General features: G+C 46.1%; 1 protein-coding gene across 1 annotated transcript in view; it reads right to left on the bottom strand.

The window, feature by feature from the left end:
• Window positions 1–209: 209 nt before the first annotated feature.
• Window positions 210–17,998, bottom strand: part of Itih5 (inter-alpha-trypsin inhibitor heavy chain 5) — a 95,422-nt gene continuing 77,633 nt past the window's right edge. The window contains exons 9-14 of the mRNA XM_021631834.2: window positions 16,227–16,536; window positions 14,668–15,227; window positions 13,180–13,233; window positions 10,325–10,441; window positions 7,030–7,407; window positions 210–5,384 (exon numbers count right to left, since the gene is read on the bottom strand). Of these exons, the coding sequence (XP_021487509.1) occupies window positions 5,053–5,384; window positions 7,030–7,407; window positions 10,325–10,441; window positions 13,180–13,233; window positions 14,668–15,227; window positions 16,227–16,536 (1,751 nt within the window). The 3' untranslated portion in view covers window positions 210–5,052. The remainder of the gene's footprint in view (window positions 5,385–7,029; window positions 7,408–10,324; window positions 10,442–13,179; window positions 13,234–14,667; window positions 15,228–16,226; window positions 16,537–17,998) is intronic.

Below are 17,998 nucleotides of genomic sequence, written 5' to 3'. Positions count from 1 at the left end.
GACACATATGAACATGAATAAAAATAAGAGCACAGAGCTAGCTTTTGTGAACTTTCTGTTCTCCACATTCTTCCGGTGTCTCCACTCTACTGACTTACTATATATATATATATATATAATTGCATGCCACATTATGATGAGATGCATCCTGAGAAATGCATTGGAAGGTGACCCCTCCTGTGACAACATTATAGAATATACACACACAATTCTAGATGGCATTGTTTATTATTCACCAATGGAACATGGCATACCCCATTGCTTTTAGAATACAAACGCATATAGATAGCTATAACTATGGATCCTTTAAGCAACTACAACACAATGGTAAATATTTGTGTATATAGACACATTTAGACATTAAAAACGATACTGGGCAATAGAATTTTCAATTCTATTACAATCTTACAGGACCACTCTCATATATATATGGCCAACCACTGACACAAGAACATTTGTGTTTGGGACTGAAATGCAGAAATTTCGACAAACAAAGCAGTGCGGTTAGAATTATCAAGTTTTATTTTCAGTAGCCCTGATTCTATTTTCCCTTAAAAAATAAACATACTATGCTGTTTGTTTTTCGACATCGTTTTCTTACAAACTTTCAAGAAACAAAGTCTCTTGAGATGTGAACAATCTGTACCCCACTTCTTTAAAACAGGCTAAAATAAATATTTAACGTTGCATCTCTAAGTATTTGGTTAGCTGTGTTATTGTATTTGCTGTTTATTTTAGCTGGATCATGTCCTCAGGCTTCCATGAGTCTTTCAGATTTTAACAACAGTGTCACTTTTGTGTATTCTGGGTAGCCCGAATAAAGGTGAAAGCTTGTGCAGTGGAGGCTTTCTTGTCTCAGCCAGCCTGGGCTGCTACACCAGGAATACTATAAAGTGGGTGATTTAAACGAAACACATTTATTGCTCACAGACTGAGAAGGTCTGGATCAAGGCACAGATCCGGTGTGTGGCGTGGTTCCTGGCCTCTGCGTGACCCTTGTGTTACATTCTTGCAAAGAGGAGCAACTTTGTGTCTCGTGTCTTTTATGTCTGTGTGTGTTCATAGGTGCGTCCTTGCATGCATGCACATGTGGAAGGCAGAATATAACCTTGCTTTCCACTCCTCACATGCCATCCTCTTTTTTTTTTTTTTTTTATTTTGAGCAGATTCTTTCACTGGCCTGGAATTCACTGAATGGACTCGACTGACTGGTCTGCAATCCCCAGGGACCTGCCTGCCTCAACCTGCCCAGACCGGATTTCAAACATGAATCCCCGTGCCAGACTTCTTTTGAGTTCTGGCGACTGAACTCAGTTTCTTGTGTTCTCAGTTGAGACCCCTATTTATTATGAACTACACATTGTTTGAGAATTCCCAATGCAAGTTCTATATTTATATCATTTCCCCCTCTCTCTCCCATCTGATCCTCTCATGTAGGTCTCTGTTCATGAACACTCAAAGCCGCTTCACAAGGGTTCTGTCCTCAGGACTTGGTCACTTCTGGAATATTCCACTTGTGGGGACTATTACAGTGGGGATTTAGACCTCAGCATGTGGATTTGGAAGGAAGCTTTTAGTCCACAGCCTTCATTTATTCAAAGAACCCTGTTCTTAACCCATCTGTGAAGATATCCTGTTCAGGTTATCACACACACACACACACACACACACACACACACACACACACACACTGGGTTTTTTGAGACAGGGTCTCAACATTGCCCTCTCTTCATAGCCACAGCTTTCCTGGAATTCACTATGTAGACCAGTCTGGCCTTGAACTTACAGATCTGCCTGCCTCTGCCTCCTGAATGCCAGGTAAATATTAGCTGTGACTCCTGACAAGAACCATGAGCGGTTGCCCCCAGTTCCCAGCTCCCTGTATCCTCAGTGTGACTTCTGGGCCTGCAGGGGATGTCAGTATACTTCATCTTGCCAGATTTCCGCAGCCTCCAGCTTGACGTGGTAGATCATGGAAAGGTTGAATGGAAGAAGATAAAACACACAGGATAGGTAGGAAGGGGGTATTTGGATAATTTTATATGAAACTTTAATGAGAAATCTCTTTAAAATGACACATTTCTATGTCTTTCTTCATTAAAAAGAAAAGAATAGAAAAGGAGAAAAGAGGAAACTGGAAGCCAGAGAAACAATTTGCTCAACAAACCAGTTCACTGACTCATTAGCATAAGCTATTGCAATAACAATTTGATTTATCCCATTTTAACTTCAATGTTTTTTTTTTCTTCTCAGCCCAGCCAATTACTTATTTAGTAACCTCCCACTTCATCTTTTACAAAACTCTTGAGGAAAAGAAATGGTTGACCAGGAGGCGAATCTATCATGTGATCTGCAGGTCCAGCTCTCTCCTACTCTAAGTCTTAAATATGATTTGGAGAAAGTGACTCAGTTGCCTCCATTTACCCATTTGAAAATACAGTCTTCTCCTTTGCAGTCACTTGCGCTTTCTATCCACGACACATGCCCAGTCAAAGGAAAACTTTAGTGTCGGTGTGTGGTTTGGGATGCCCAAAAAGGCCTTTCCAGCTATATCAGATAATTTAGATCACTAAATAGCGAATGCTTTAAACACACACACACACACACAGAGCGAGAGAGAGTGAGAGAGCACAAGCATGTACTACATTTGTGGAATATCTGTGTAAAGATAAAAGGGACTTCTAACTAAAATCTCTTTGCTCCCTTTTAAGTTGATATCTTTGCCAGAAAGGAGAGCAAGTCACGGACATCTCTCTGGCATCCTCCATGTGCCTCTGCTCTGAGATGCTCTTGCTTAGTGATTTCTTTCTGTTGGCGGTGAAGCCAGCACCTCGAACCACACCCATATCATCTGAGTGCAACCCAGTGGGCTGGTGGCTGCCCCACACCCCTGCAGCTCCAGAGCTGCCTCTGCAGCTGGGATTCATGCAATAGGAAGACGTGGAACACGCCATGGGACCAGGACTGGTAAGGCCTGCCTGACATTGTCCTTTCTCTTAGCCTGAAAAGACAGAAACATGTGGCAGCCATACGGGTTGCTCATCTTTGCTCTCCTGGCGTGGAAATGGACAGATGAGTCTGGAAACACGGGGAGTCAGATAAATAGCACAGCTGACCAGCTGTGGCCTGGTGGGTTCATGAACCAGAGAGAAAGAGACTCACGCAGCCCTAACTGGCTCTTGAGGTTGCTAGGTCAGACAGAAACATGTGGATGTCATTGTGCTGCTCAAATGCTTCCCACAGGAAGGAAAACAATTTTCTTGATGCTGATTTCTCTCCAAGTGCTAAGAAGCCTTCCTGCTTCTCTGTAGAGAGTTTCTTGGCCTGGTGCCCGATAGAAGAAACCTTAAGCGGGAACAGCACAGAAGCCCCTCTCTCTGGTCCACATCAAAATACTCTTGTTTTCCCCAAGCACATTTTCCCCCTTTCTCTGTTGTTCACTCCCATCACTTCCTGTTCATCTGTTTCCAAGCAGGCCTCTCACACAAACACAGCAATGAAAGGCACCAAGTGTGAAGAGGGAGGCTCCATGTTCTCCGGCATCTACCTTGCTCTCGGATGAGATGGAGCCTGATGGAGCATGGTCACGATAAGGTTATGTTTACCAATCTCTAGAAGCCTCCTCTGATTGCAACCGTTTCCTTAGTAGCTTCATCTACCAAGCACTAGAAATAAAACTCATGCTCCTAGCTTGTGCCCATCTGAGATGTGTGGATCTCCTCTTAGATTTTTTTTTTATTTAGTTTATTCATTCACAAATTCATGCACAGCTCCAATGTACTTGGATCATACTTCCCCATGTCCCATGAGCTTCTTTTATGGTTTCCTTTGTCTCAAAAAGTTCCCCTCCTACTTTTGTGTTTCTTATGGGTATATGAGTCACCACATTCAATTAGGATCACTTTCTGTACATTGGGGGTAATTTCCTTGAGCAAGGGCAACTTAGCAGTGGCTGTCCAACTGAGGGAGATGAAATGAAAGCCCCTTCTTCAGTGACCTATAACCGCCAGTAACTTTTTGGCGGCGGGTAGGGCCTCATGATCCCTCCCCCGGCCCAGATAGAATATTGTCAGGCCCTGACTCCTGCAGGTAACCACCGCTGTGACTAGTTCACGGTGCAGCGGCCATGTTTTCAGGCATGTATCCACTTCTTTCTGAGAATGTAGAAGTTGATTCTTCCCACAGGTAGGCTGAGTGGCTTACTCTAGGCTGGGTCTGTCTCTCATGCCAGCACTGTTCTCATATAAGTTATTATTTCCTGGACAGCCGAAGGCAAAACCAAAAAGTGTTGGAACTACAGCAAAAGCTGAACTGCTCTGAGTAGAATATTTATCTTCCAATCAGCTGGCTCTCCAGCACCAAGACAGGCCAGTGAAGACTGTCCACCAGGAGTTTTCCTATTTATTAAAATTACTTAGCTTATTGGAATAAATTGGAAAACACCCACCAGCCAGGCCAAGTGACCTGCAAAGCCAATCAGGACGAGATCGGCATCTGGGATATTGATAGGGCAAGATTCCACAGCAGAAAAAGAATCTTCTGCTAAGAAAAGACAAGTTTTTTGAGCTAAGTTGTATGGACTATTTGCATGCTTGCTGGCCTGGCCTCAATGTAAATGACCTTGGAAGAAGAGGTTGGGAGCACCATCTGGATAAAGCAGCTGAAAAGAGAGATTCTTAAGCATGAATATACGGCAAAAAGCAGAGTGTCCAAACTTGGACACTGTTACAGAGAAAAAAAAATCCATGTCAACCTTGCTTCCTCAGAAAGGGTTATTTTACACTAGACCAAGAGATGGACAAGCCAGGTGCTACACAATTTGACTCAATTACATCTGCTCTCCTCTTTGTGCTACCATAGTTGTCTAGTATAGATTGGATGAGGAAAGTAGGAAAAGGAAGTAGGTAGGATGTACTATTTTTCACTCTAGCAGACATTGGATCTCCACTCCACCAGGGGGCAGGCTACACAGCACAGATCATAGCATGATCCAAGGCATGCGCAGGTCACAGGAAGAGCGGCATCCAGAGTACACTCAATGTCCCTTCCCTTTCAGACACTTTCCTCATGAAAGCGGCCAGTCTCAGCTCTCCTGGACATGCTCAGGCCCAGCATGTTCTCTGTGTCAAATGGATGAGATGCCAGGTAGTCCTTATACACCCCGTCAATCAGTTTGGCAGCATTGTTTCTGTCAAACCAGCAGTCTACCTGCTCTTGCCCATTGTAAATCTTCCTTTGTTTCCAGACAACCGGAACTCGGCGTCCTTTCACCTTTAGGATAGCCTCAGGAGTCTCTTTTGTCTGAGGAAATGGCTGATGACTAAGATTCTTGCCGTACACTGCAGGAGCTTCTATGAGTTTGGCATCCTGGTTCAGGAACTGACCTGGGAGCAGGGGAGGGAATACTGATGTAAGATGAATGCAGAAAACAGCTGCCAGGAAATCCTGCTTCTAATGTTGGTGATGCCAGGGGCAGGAGGGTTTTTCATGGACCACCAGTTCTAGAATGGACCCTCCCCGGAGGCACTCATTCATCCAATCCAGTCTGTGATGGAGCCTACGCACAGGACTATGTAGAGAGGAGAAAGATGAGATTCTCCTCACCATGGTGGTCTACCTCTTCTGGAAACTGCCCAGTTGCTAATGTTGAGACAACAAATGGAGTTAGCACAGTCTCTTGCTAAATTAGGAGAGAGCAACATGGTAGCTGGTAAGTAGGACATGGAGTCATGCCTCCCCTCCCCGTCTCCTTGGTTGAAATAGATCCTTCTTTATTTCACCCACTCATTGTTTTGTAGGGGTAGGGTAGGGGAAGCAGTCAGCTCAGCTCACAGCTGACACTCAACCTCAGAATTCCCCAGGTCAAGCGAGGGCATCGCTCAGGCCAAGAGAACACGGATCTGCATCTGTGGGATGGAGCTAATACTTGGCAGCCAGACACAAGAAAACACACCAGGCTCAAGTGCCAGGAAATCCTGCTTCTAAACTGAGCTCTGAAAATGATTCAGTCTTAATTTTTGGGCAAAGGGCCCACGTGAGACTGCACGTTGAGGAAGGCCAGCCAGCATGGCCTGCCTGCTGCTCGAAGCGATTCAGATGACTCCCTAGGAAAGGCATCTGCCTCTCGTGCTCAGTACTGGGCCGCCCTGAATCTGTTTCTTCTTGCAGCAACCAGGCCTTTGGATGACTGCTCCTCACCTCTGTGTTTGAATTCTCAGAAGAAGTCTAGTGAGAAAGCCTAGTGTTAAGACCCACTCCTGAAACAAGGGCTGGGGAGATGTCTCAGTCAGTCAGATTCTGCCTTCACAAGAGTGAGGACTCCAGTTTCGTCTCGAGAACTCATTATAAAGCTGGGCATGGTGGAACATGTTTGTAATTCTAGAGATGGATAGGTGTGGGGTAGAGACAGGAGAATCTGTGCAAATATCATGGGCAGCTAGTCTGTGGCTACACGGAAGTTCTATGGCTGATGAGAGGCCCTGCCTCAAACAAAAAGTGGAAGTCTTCTGAGGAAGAATACCCAGGCTTGACCTCTGACCCCCAAATACAAGTGCACCCTGCACATACATGAGCACACATACACACACATAGATAATCGAATTTTCACGTGACGTGTGAAGTCTGGCATCTGTGTCAGCTGTGGACTGAGAAGCACCAGGGGAACAGGCCCTGGTGTTGAGTGCATAGGCTTCCTTCTTGTCACCATCCGATAAACAGTGCAGTGCAGCAGCTACTTGCACGGCACCAGCATTGCTTTGGGTGTCGTAACTAATCCAGAAGTTATTTACAACAAAGGGAAGAATGTGAGTAGACTTTATGCAAATTATGCACATCTTAGTACATCCTTAGCTTTTAGTGATCATGAGGGATGCTGGAACGACAGCCCCAGAGGATCCTGGGGGATAACAGGGAAGGACCACGCTCCCACTGTGATGTTCCGTCAAGCTCATGCTATTGGCCTTATGTGCTTCATTTTAGGAAAGGCAATTCTATCCTCCAATCACAGACTGAGCAGGGGCAGCCACTTACCTAACAGCCCGTGGCAATTGTTGGACAGGCCTTTGCTGTTGGCGATGTAGAAGCCCAGGTGGTTTCTCTGGAAGGGTGCTGGCTTTTTGTAGAGGTGAACGAGGATGACAAAGGCAATGGTGCCCTGGATGGTGACAGTGACATTGGCGTTGGCAGATACCGACACCTCCAGTCCTCGACTCCCTACCACCACACTTTGGTTGCAGGGGAGGACCAGCCTCTCTCCGCCATCCAGGATGACCCTGTTCGGTGTGATCTCAAGGTAAGATCTCTCAGGACGGTTGATGAGGATGGTGATGGTGCGGAAGTATGTGCGTTGTTTCTTGTGGCCATTCGGAGGTGCTGGGGCCCCAATAAGCTCTCCATTCACAGTCACACCTCAGAGGCCAAGAAGAGAATTGTGGTTAGGAAAGCCATGTCTAGTTTCAGGCTAAAGACATCTGTTGTGGTTTGGGCATGAACTGTCTATCCAAAAGGCATATGTAAAGAGGGCTAACCCCACAGGTGGTGGTTCTATTTTTAGAGGTATTGGAATTAGGAGTTAGAGGCCAGCTGGATGAAGCAGGCCACTTGGAAGATGAAATCTTGAGAGTATCTTATGGCAGTCCTACTGTTTCTCTGACTCTCTACTTCTGGACAGCCATGATGTGATTCCCATCTGTTCCACAGTTTCACTACCATGATTCTTTGCCTTACCGTGGGCCTAGAATTAATGGGGTCAAGGATTATGAACTGTGAAACCGGGACCCAAAATAATTTTTTCTTCCTTAAGTTTTTGATGTCATGTCTTTTGTCTTTTTTTTTTTTTAAACAGAAAGCCATAGATAGTGTCTAATGAATTTCCTCCCACCTTTCTTATCTTTGCATCTCTCACCAAGACTGAATTACACCTATGGGCTACTTAGTGGTTGCCGAGTGAGTGAGCGAGTATGTGGAGCCATGAATGAGTTTCCTTTCATGTTTAAATGTAGGAATAAAGGAAGGAAGATATAGGTTTGGGTCAAACTATCACTGAGAGTGGATCTCTTTATGTACTTTCATTCCTGTGTCACTCTGTGCCTGCCGGTGTGGTTCTGATAGGCATTGTGTCTACACGCTGTCAATAATCACAATTTAGAAAATCCTGTCTCTGAGCAGGATTGAAATTTCAAATGGCCTTTTAATTCAGAAGGCCAATTTCTTCTACCTAATATGTGCTTACCTTTGGATAAATCAGTTAAAATATTAATCTGAAGTTCCTTGTCTTATAAAATCTAGGAGGAGTATAAAATCTAAGGGAAGCTGGGGTAGTATCACAGGAAGATAACTTATGTGAAAGTCATCAACTGCCATTGAATGTAACTCCTTCTCTGTTTACTGCATTATAAGCACAACTGCAACTTTCCAGATCTCTGGAAGCTGGATGCCAGAGTTCATTGGTGTGTCACTGAACAACAAATAGATGCAACTATACATGAAATATTTGGGGGTGAATTTGGTGATGTATGCTGTATGTTTTGCTTCCAGGAAAAGAGGTAATTTTCACTAATAAAAGGATGCTACATAATTAATTTTTGTTTTTTGATTTTTTGCTTTGGGGTAGACTTCTATAAATCTTGGAAACTTCTTAACTACCCAGGGAGAAAAAGCCTTTTTGATCCAGCAAAGATAGGAAGAAAGGAGAAATCCTGGCCTGAAAACACACTCTGCCCTTGGGCCTAACACTTGCACATTGATTTCATGTCTCAGACACTGTTGTGAACACATAAACAACAAAGGAGCTTGATGTTGTTTCTTTTCGTTGCTATGGCAAAATGCTTGACAGTGATAAGGAGAGAAAGGTTTATTTTGGTCCACGGCTTCAGAGGATTTCAGTTCACTGTGGTAAAGAGGGCACGGTGGGGCAGCTCTCTCCACAGGAGTGGGAATGTGTGGCAGAGAGCCTTCACGGGGGTCAGGAATCAGGGAGCCTAACAGCAAAGAGCCAGGTCAAATAGATGTGCACCTTCTCAAGGACCCAATCATGGTGACTCGCTTCCTCCAAGGAAGCCCTGTCTCCTAAGAGTTCCATAGCTTCCCAGACATCGCCATCATCTGAAGACAAAGCATTCGAAACCTGCACTGTGAAGGATGTTACCCATTCAAACCTTATCAAGCTCTTAAGACGGAGCACCTCCAGGAAGGGATGTGGGTAGGTCACTGGCTCCAAGCCAGCTGCCATTCAAATTAGAAACATTAGAGATTTAACTCCGAGGTTAGAAAGGCCCGTGTGATGGTGAGCCTTGCCAAATTGACACAACTTAGAATCATCCCAGGAGAGCCTTAAGGACAGATTGTCTACATTGGGTTGGCTTTGGGGCATGACTGCAGGATGGCCTTTATTAAGTTGATTGATGTAGGAAGATCCAGCCTACTGTGAGCAGCACCATTCCCTAGGCAGGGGGTCCTGAACTGTATAAGAGTGGAGAGATTTCTTTCTGTTTTTGACTGTGAATGTGATATGACCAGCTTCTTCAAGTTCCTGCCACTTTTACCCTAGAATTATGGGACAAAATACGCCCTTTCTCCCGGGTTGATTTTGGTCAGGGTATTTTAGCACAATGACTGACATGGAGTGAGGGCAGCCTGCAAGAAAACAATGCAATAAAGGAGATCAGGGATCAAACTTCATGTAATTACATCACAAACACTACCCAAGGGGGTTGTCCATAACTTGTCTTGACAAAACACTTAGTGCTTAGTACTGGCAATATTAGAAGTTGCATGCCAAAGTGGTCCTCATGACACTGGTCTGTGTGGCTGTCCTGACACAGTCTTATCTGCACTGCACTCAAAAAGTATTCTCTATGCTAATTTCTTTTTACCCAGTCCCTTTATAGACCCAAACTCCTCTTGTGGGCTGCATGTTTAATATCTGGAAACATAAGTCTTCCAAGGACTATGACCTCCCTACCACTACAGTTTCTAAGTGGAAAGATGTAATGACAATAAGATGTGATAAATGTCTATAGCACTTGAGTGTTTCCGGTTACGATTCAGTTGTATCTACTATGTAATAGCCTGTGAGACAAGCAGAGTATTACTATGTCCATTTCACGGAATAAAAACTACAGCTGCTATGCGGCATGTCCAAGACCAGAGTATAAAGTAAGGGGGTGAATGTGTGTCCAGAACCTTTGTACAGTTCCTTTACCAGCCATCAGTGCCTGCTGAGCACCTAGAATGTTCCCCTCTATAACTGGCCATTCATCTTCAGCACAGAGGATGAAATGCCCACTCCCTTTGCCTAGGCACCACAAGAGAAGCTAGGACTTACCAGAGTCCAGGTGATCAGAGACCAGCCGTAGGATGTCCCCAGGCTCTCCATCAATGTTAAAGCAGACAGTGAGCTTGCTCAAGGGGAAATCCACAACAAAATGGGGATCGCCATCCACTATCAAGAGCAAGAAAAAAAGAAAAGGAAAAAATGTTTATTGGCTAAATATTACTTTGTTATCGGATGGATAACCATAATAATAATGCAGAAAGAATAGTGTCCTCAATTCTAAATATGAAAAGTGTACAGAAGTGTAATAATGGCCCAAAGTTACCCAGTGAAGGTTCACTGACTTCTGGATTCCCGAATCCAAAAGTAATGGTGTCTCCATCATACTTCAGAGAGCTAAACTTTTAGAGGTAAGATGATATAAAAAGAGAAGGGGGATTTTTAAAAGGGAGAATTTTTAGTGACTACTGAGTTTGACTTCCCATGTGGATACTCATCATTTTCTTTGTCCCTTAACTGTCAATGGAGACCCAGAGCTGGAGAGATGGCTCAGTGGGTAAAAGCACTGAATCTCTCCCTCCCCTCCCTCCACCCTGCACACACACACCCAGGACTCAATTTCAGTTTCGCATGTCCACATGGAAGCTCACTACCATCCATAACTCCTGTTCCAGGGAATCAGACACTGCCCTCTGGTCTTTTCAAGCATCGTATGCAGTGGTGCACAGCTGTGCAAAACACTCAGGCTCATAGAATAAGAATAAATACATCTTACAAAATCAAAGGAAAGATTTCCACGGAAAAAATGCTTTCTCCAAGGTAGTCTGCTGTGTCCAACCCTCATCCCGAGGAGAGCTATGAGTCAGCTCAATACAAAACCTAAACTGTCTTAAATCATTATGGAATTATTTGAGTGTGTATATGCATGTGTCTGTGTGGAGTTGTATTCTCACATGTGACACAAGTATTTGTGCATGTGTGCAGAGGTCAAATAAAGGCATGAGGTATCCCTCTCTATCACTCTCTGCCTTATTCACCAGCCAGCACTCCCGTGGCACTGACTTACAGTCAGGCGTGTGGCATGTCCCTGCTGGGATTCAAACTCTGGTCCTCACACTTGCTTAACAACTGCTCTTATCCACTAAGCCATCTTCCTGGTCACTTTTTGGGGTTTTTTTTTGTAACCCACTTATAGGTTCTAGAGTGTAAATTTGTAGATTACAACATCATGTCACAATGCTGACAGGTTGGACACTCCCACGACACATCCTCATTCTTAAGCATTTACAGTGTGGGCTGCTGTAATAATCCTTGGCACCAAGTTCAGACAGTGACAAGTCGAGATCAAAGTCACTAGAAGGCCGAGCAGTACAGTCAGTGACGATGGTGGAAGTTTCTCTTTTGGGTCACACAAGGGAGGATATACGCTTCAGCCCTAGTCTTTGCCTGGTCTTCCCATTTCCACCTCTGCTAAAGATAAGCAGTCTTACCTCTTCCGCCGACCCTGCAAGAGTCACTCATTGCCTTCTCTTCCTACATGGGAGATTTCGTTTCTCTCTGACTTATATATAAAACAATGTGATTGGGAATACACCTCTGCTTTGTATGACTATGTGGAGTGTGTGTGTGTATGTGTGTGTGTGTTGGAACTATTAAGCCTGGAGGAGCCTAGTCTTCAAGTTGCAAAAAAAAAAAAAAATCCATGCCTTCCCTATGACAGTTAAACCCCCTTTCCTCCAGCACTGTCTCAGAAAAGACCCTGAGTGAATTTGGCAGCTCTCACCGGGAAGGGCCCCAAGCCCCATGTAGACAGCAACATAAAGAAATACAAGGTGAGGACCAGAAAGGTGGCTCAGTCAGTGAAGGAAGCTGCCTCCCAAGTACAGCGACCTGAGTCCAATCTGTAAAAAAGCATGTCAAAAGCCAGGTGTGGCAGCCCGTGTTTTTTAATCTCAGCGATCACGAGCCCAGTTGATCCCTGTAATCTTGGTGTCAGCTACTCTCACCTACATGGTGAAGTTTCAAATCAAGGGGAGATCCTGTCTCGTTGAAAGGTGGAAGGTACTCAGGAAACGAGACTGGAGGTCATCCTGTGCCACACACAAACACGCGCACTCACCCACGTACAAACATACGTGGTGGGGTGAGTTGTGTGTGTGGGGTTGTGGGGTGAGGTAGGTGATAAAAAGCGTCCGTCTTGACGGTGGAAACAACGCCCACCTTTGACACCGGTGTGTGTGGTTACAGCTCGGCTGTCTTAAGTTTCATACAAGCGAGGGTGTGTGGAGGAGCCCGGCAGGCGTCAGCACAGGCAGCGGCCAGCACAAAGGTTTGCTGGCACCTACACGCACCTAAGACCGTGCCTTCTCTCTGTGGAACACCCTGCGCTTCCATCCCCACAGCTCAGGTTACACCGGGACGTCCTTGGCTTTGTGAGCATGCGCGTCTGGCTCATCAGCAGAAGGGCAAGAACAGAAACTCAACGGAAGACGTGGACCCTGGGAGAGTGAAAACCCAGACGTTCCTCATCCGGATTCTTACTATATCACACTCTCACAAGACACTGCCAAAGGGAAGCTTTATTACATCTGCGGTCTGGGCTTTTCCCTTCAAAGCCGAGAACTAAAAAAACAACAAAAATCAAAAAAGAAGGAGAAGCCTGCCTCTACAGCCAGGCATCGCTATTTTGGTAACACCATTTTTATCCTGGGGATAGCAGAGGCTGGAAGCGCACGTCCCCAAAACGCAGGGTCCTTTAAACTCAGTTATGACTCGTGATGGTTCTGGTTCACGTGTCCCACGCTGCTGAATAATGCAGGCCGCGAGGACACGTCTGTGAGCTCCCGCTTTTCCTGGCTTCGGAGAATGTGCAGAATTCCTTACTTCTCAATCCCTCACCCGCTTACCTGATGTTTTAGAGATTTTAATTCTTGGCTCGTATGGTTTCTTGAGAGCAGGTCCTGAAAAGGACACAGAAGAGTGTAGTTGTTATTGGTTAAAATGTATGAAGAGGCACAGAGAGCGGCAGGTGGATCTGAGGAGCACCCCACAGCCTTCGGATATGTTCATCATAACTGTGAGAGTAAAAAACCCAAAGACCACGCGTTCCAGGCAAGCCTGGGCTATCTAGTGGGACCCTATTTCAAATAATAAGACAACACCAAACGCAAGAATTAAAAAGATCCTTCAAACATGATCCAGGGCAGCAAGAATGACTCGGCAGGTAAAGGCACTCTTCACCTTGTCACCAGGCCTGACAACCTGGGTTCAATCCCCGAGCCTCACGTGGTGGAGGGAAAAAACAACTCTCTCATGTTGTCCTCTGACGTCTCCGTGTGTTCTGCGCAACACCCCGCCACCCCCCCCCCCACACACACAGGGGCACACTCATCCAACAAGTAAATTAAATGTAACAACAAGTAAAATAAACAAATCAGAATGGAGTCTCCGTCTCTTAGCCAGCAGATGCTCCGCCTGTCTGGGACAGGAAGCAGCTTGTGCTGGAGGGCCTGGAATCCTCAATACATTTCCAGGACGACACACCCCACGGGGGGGGGCATCTAATATTAATAGAACACTTGTTTCATGCCAAAGGACACTGGCTGCAGAGTTAGTGCTGGCAGTGGTCCCTCCTGGAACCCAGGACTTTCCCCACCTACGGGTAAGTGACTGTCCCCTCGGGGAGGTCCGTAAGACTGTCCTGGACTTCTTAACTGCTCTGGAGGGTCTGTGAATCCGGACACGCTCTCGCTGCCATTGCAAGTGCACGTCAGAGTTTAATGTGAGAAGTAAATTATCCGGCCTTTATGGGATTCTGGGAGGGCCTGGTTCACTTCAGTCTCCTCTTGAGGAGATGGAAATTTGACAAGAACGATAAAAATATTACAATAAAAAAAAAAAAAACAGGCCACATTCCACCTGTTGCTGGCATGGATGGCGCAGCCCTTCTCTTTGGTTAAACGTTTTCTCCTGTCACTAAGAATTCCGACAACTGGCATCAGAATGGCTGGTGTGTAAATCACAAATTTTCAACAGTCTGCATGTAAAAATGTGTATATATAGTATTTGTTTCTATTTTTGGCAAGACAGGACTTTCCTACATAGCCTAGGCTGAGCTTAAACTCACTGTCTGTCTGTCTGAGTCTGGTGAGCTGACTGCAGTGGGCACCCTGTCTCAGCCTCCCGCCCTGCTTTCCGTTGCTCTTGTGAACTACAGTTTAGAACAAGCAGAGCTATTTGAGTTAGCACCCAGTGACCACGCACGTCATGAAAGGTCATTGTTTATAAAACTTGCAATATGGGGTAATAAAAAAACGGATTTCTGCCGAGGTTCCCTTGGCCTTACAAGGAACTAGCACTCACGGGCAGGCCAACCCCGAGGCTGTGTGTGCTACCTGGCTGCCTGTCGGCCCCTCGGAGGCTCTGCACCACTGTCTCAGGTCCGGTGGCCGCAGACATGCCAAGGGTGTCCTCCAGACGGCCTGTGTGCAGCCCTGGCTTCTTCAGCTTCATGGAGGTGAAAGGGGTGAGGAAGTGGTAGTTCAAGGCTAAAGCCTGGGCCTTCTGCCTCAGCTGCTCCTTCTCGCGCTCGCTGTTGCTCTGCAGCCAGGAGCTCAGCAGCTCCTTCACGGTGAGGTAGCTCCAAAGACGCTCTATGTGGTTGGGGTCCTCCCCACTACCACTGGCAGAGCCGGGGCCGGTGGAGACATCATTGCCCAGCTTCTGGGAGTCCACGGGGATGTCTTTTTTGAGGATGACAAATTTCTTACTGTTGCTGGCAGTGATCTCCACATGCAGCTGATCAAACTTCCTGTCTACCATCTTCCCGGCAATGACAATCTCAGAGCCATTGAAGTAGTTGGGGAACACGGTCTTGGTGGCACGCTCCACCACGTCAGGAGGATAATCTATGCGGATGTCAGAGAGAAGCGGGGTCCGGATTTCATCGTAGAACCTGCCGAGGTAGGACAGGGGGAGTCAAGGCCTGGCTGGGCTGCAGGTGGTCAGTCCTGAAGGAAATCAGATTCTCAGAGGGCTTGGGTCTGACTATGCTGGAGATCGCCTCCTGCTCTGCACTCAGCACGGTGTGTGTGTGTGTGTGTGTGTGTGTGTGTGTGGTTTCTCTAGACAAGGTTTCCCTGTGTGGCCTCACCTGTCCTGGACTCGCTTTGTTGACCAGGCTGGCCTTGAACTTACAGAAATCTGCCTCCCTGAGTACTGGGATCACAGGCATGTGCCACCATGCCTGGCTTGAATATGTTTTTCGAATATTTTTTTATAACGTAGGAAGCAGATGTATGTGCTCACTTAAACCTTCCATTGAAATTCTAGGAGATAAACGTTGGCCAGTCCCATAGTCAGCACCTGCTTTGAGTGCATCTCTCAGAGATGTTCATAACTGTCTTTGACGGTGGCTGCTGACATCTAGATAGAGCAGACGTTCCCTTTGAAATAGATCCCGTATTTGCACAATGCAGATTGAGGAGTCTGTCAGCAACCAAACTCAAATACGACTTAAAACACACACACACACACACACACACACACACACACACACATTATGAGCCTGTGTTATGGTAGTACACCCAAGTATTCCAAAATACTGAGGCAGCAGGGTTACAGATTCAAGACCATCTGACGATTTTAGCAAGATCCACATCTCAAGCTAAAATAACAGAAGGGCTAGCTCACTGTTGAGTGGATGATTTAGTTAGCATACACAAGACCCCGGGCTCAATTACAGATGCTACAAAAGAAATAATTAAAAATAATTTGAAAATAAGAATAAAACACACTGTGTCATTCCTCAAAGAAGTGAGCTGTCTTCATTTCCAGACACCCAGAAAAACAAAACAAAACAAAAAAAAAGAACACGCCCTCAGCTCTGTCTTCTTACTACATCTACCCTCAGCCTTCCCCCTGATCTCTGGTTATGAAAAGACAGACCACAGACCCGATGAGCTGGGCTCCTGCCTCCTCCTCCTCCAGAACACGCCGCGTGAGGCCGCAGTTCTCCAGAGAAAGTTTCTCTAGCAGTTTGAAGTCCACATCATTGCCGATGCCCACAGTGAAGATGCAGATCTGACCTCCAGCGGCTTCCTTGGTATTGCTGAGAATCTTGGGGGTACTGGTCTCCCCAAAGGTGGGTTTCCCATCCGTGAGGAAGATGATGAGGGACACACTCCGATCTTCAATGTCATTCTGGGCCACATAGTTGTTGAGCAGCCTGATGGCGGTCTGAAGGGCCCCATTGATGTCTGTGCCTGTAGGTTATCAAAACAGGACAGCTTATAGCTTTGTGTTCATCTTCTGCCCCTAAATGTACAGTCATAGCTGCAATTGGCCCTCAGCCATTCGGGGTCTGGGCAGGACTGCCTTTGTGGGGTGACTCTCTGGCCTATTAGAAATCTGACAAGCGTTTGCTAACCGGAAGGGATTTGGAATTATCCCACTGTAAAGACCTTCTCCTGGAACTGAGGAGACACACACACACACACACACACACACACACACACACTGAATGTGGCACACCTTGTAATCCTAATGCAAGGGAGGCAGGCACAGACAGATGCCTGGAGCTTTTAAGCCAGCCAATCTAGCCTATTTGGTGAGTTTCAGGTCAGAGGGATATTCTGTAATAGACAGACAGACAGATAGGATGGAAAGTATCTGAGGAATAACACTTGAGCCTGTCCCCTGACCTTTACAGGCACTCATGCTCATATGTGTATGCATGTGTGTGTATGTGTGTAGTGGTATGTGTGTGTGTGTGCATGTGAAACACACATAAGTTAAAAGTAAACATCCTCTGAAGGTGTCTGGTGCTGACTCAGCTTATAGGTTCTCTCTACCTTAGTATTAATGGCTTCTACGCCTTTTTTTCCCGAAAATATTCTTTAAGAAAAACAGGAGGGTGTTGGGCATAGAAACACGAGAACAGAAAGAGTCATAGAGGAAAGGAAAAAGAGAATGAGGATGTGGGGGCAATGGAGACAATCTCAGGTGCCAGGCCATGTTCCCCGGAGTAGATCCAGGTGGTTAAAGAATTAGTGAATCACCTTCATTATTTCTCCTTCCTCATCCTAATCCCGTCAGGATGGCCTCTGCTTGTGAAAACCCAGAGGAGAAAGCATTAAAATGCAGCGCTCCTGGGGGTGGGGAAATAAAGCTGTGGGACACATGTTGGCTGGGCAATGAGAAAGACCTGAGTCTGGCTCCCCAGAACCCACATGAAAACCAGACCTGGCTGTGTGCTTTTGCAACTCCAGTGGCAGGACCATGGAGATGGGAGGACGTGAAAATGCACTAGTTCGCCTGCCGACCATTTCAGTGAACTCCGGGTTCAGAATCAGTGAAAGCCTGTCTCAGGAAGCCATCTCACATTGACCCCTGGCTTTCACACTCATGTGCGTACATGCACACACACACACAATACACACACAGATACACCCACACCCACACACACTACCCCGGCCATCCTCCCCTGGAAATGTGCTTGTCATCAGTATCACTGATTTATGTAGTCAGACAGTGCCTTGAGCAGAGGCTAAATAACTGTTTTCTTGGTGCACGGAGAAATTTCACAGTTCATTGACTGAGCGAGGAAGACCCTGCCACAGCAGTGTTTCTGGATTGGCTAAAAATTCCATCAACCTCATCAGCCATCACCCCCACCGTCAAAAGAAAACTCTGTTCTTACTGTAGATTTTGGGCATCTGTTCCTTT

This window comes from Meriones unguiculatus, chromosome 19 (genome assembly GCF_030254825.1).
Source record: "Meriones unguiculatus strain TT.TT164.6M chromosome 19, Bangor_MerUng_6.1, whole genome shotgun sequence".
NCBI classification, from domain to species: Eukaryota; Metazoa; Chordata; class Mammalia; order Rodentia; family Muridae; genus Meriones; species Meriones unguiculatus.
This window is presented reverse-complemented; position numbering and strand designations above follow the sequence as displayed.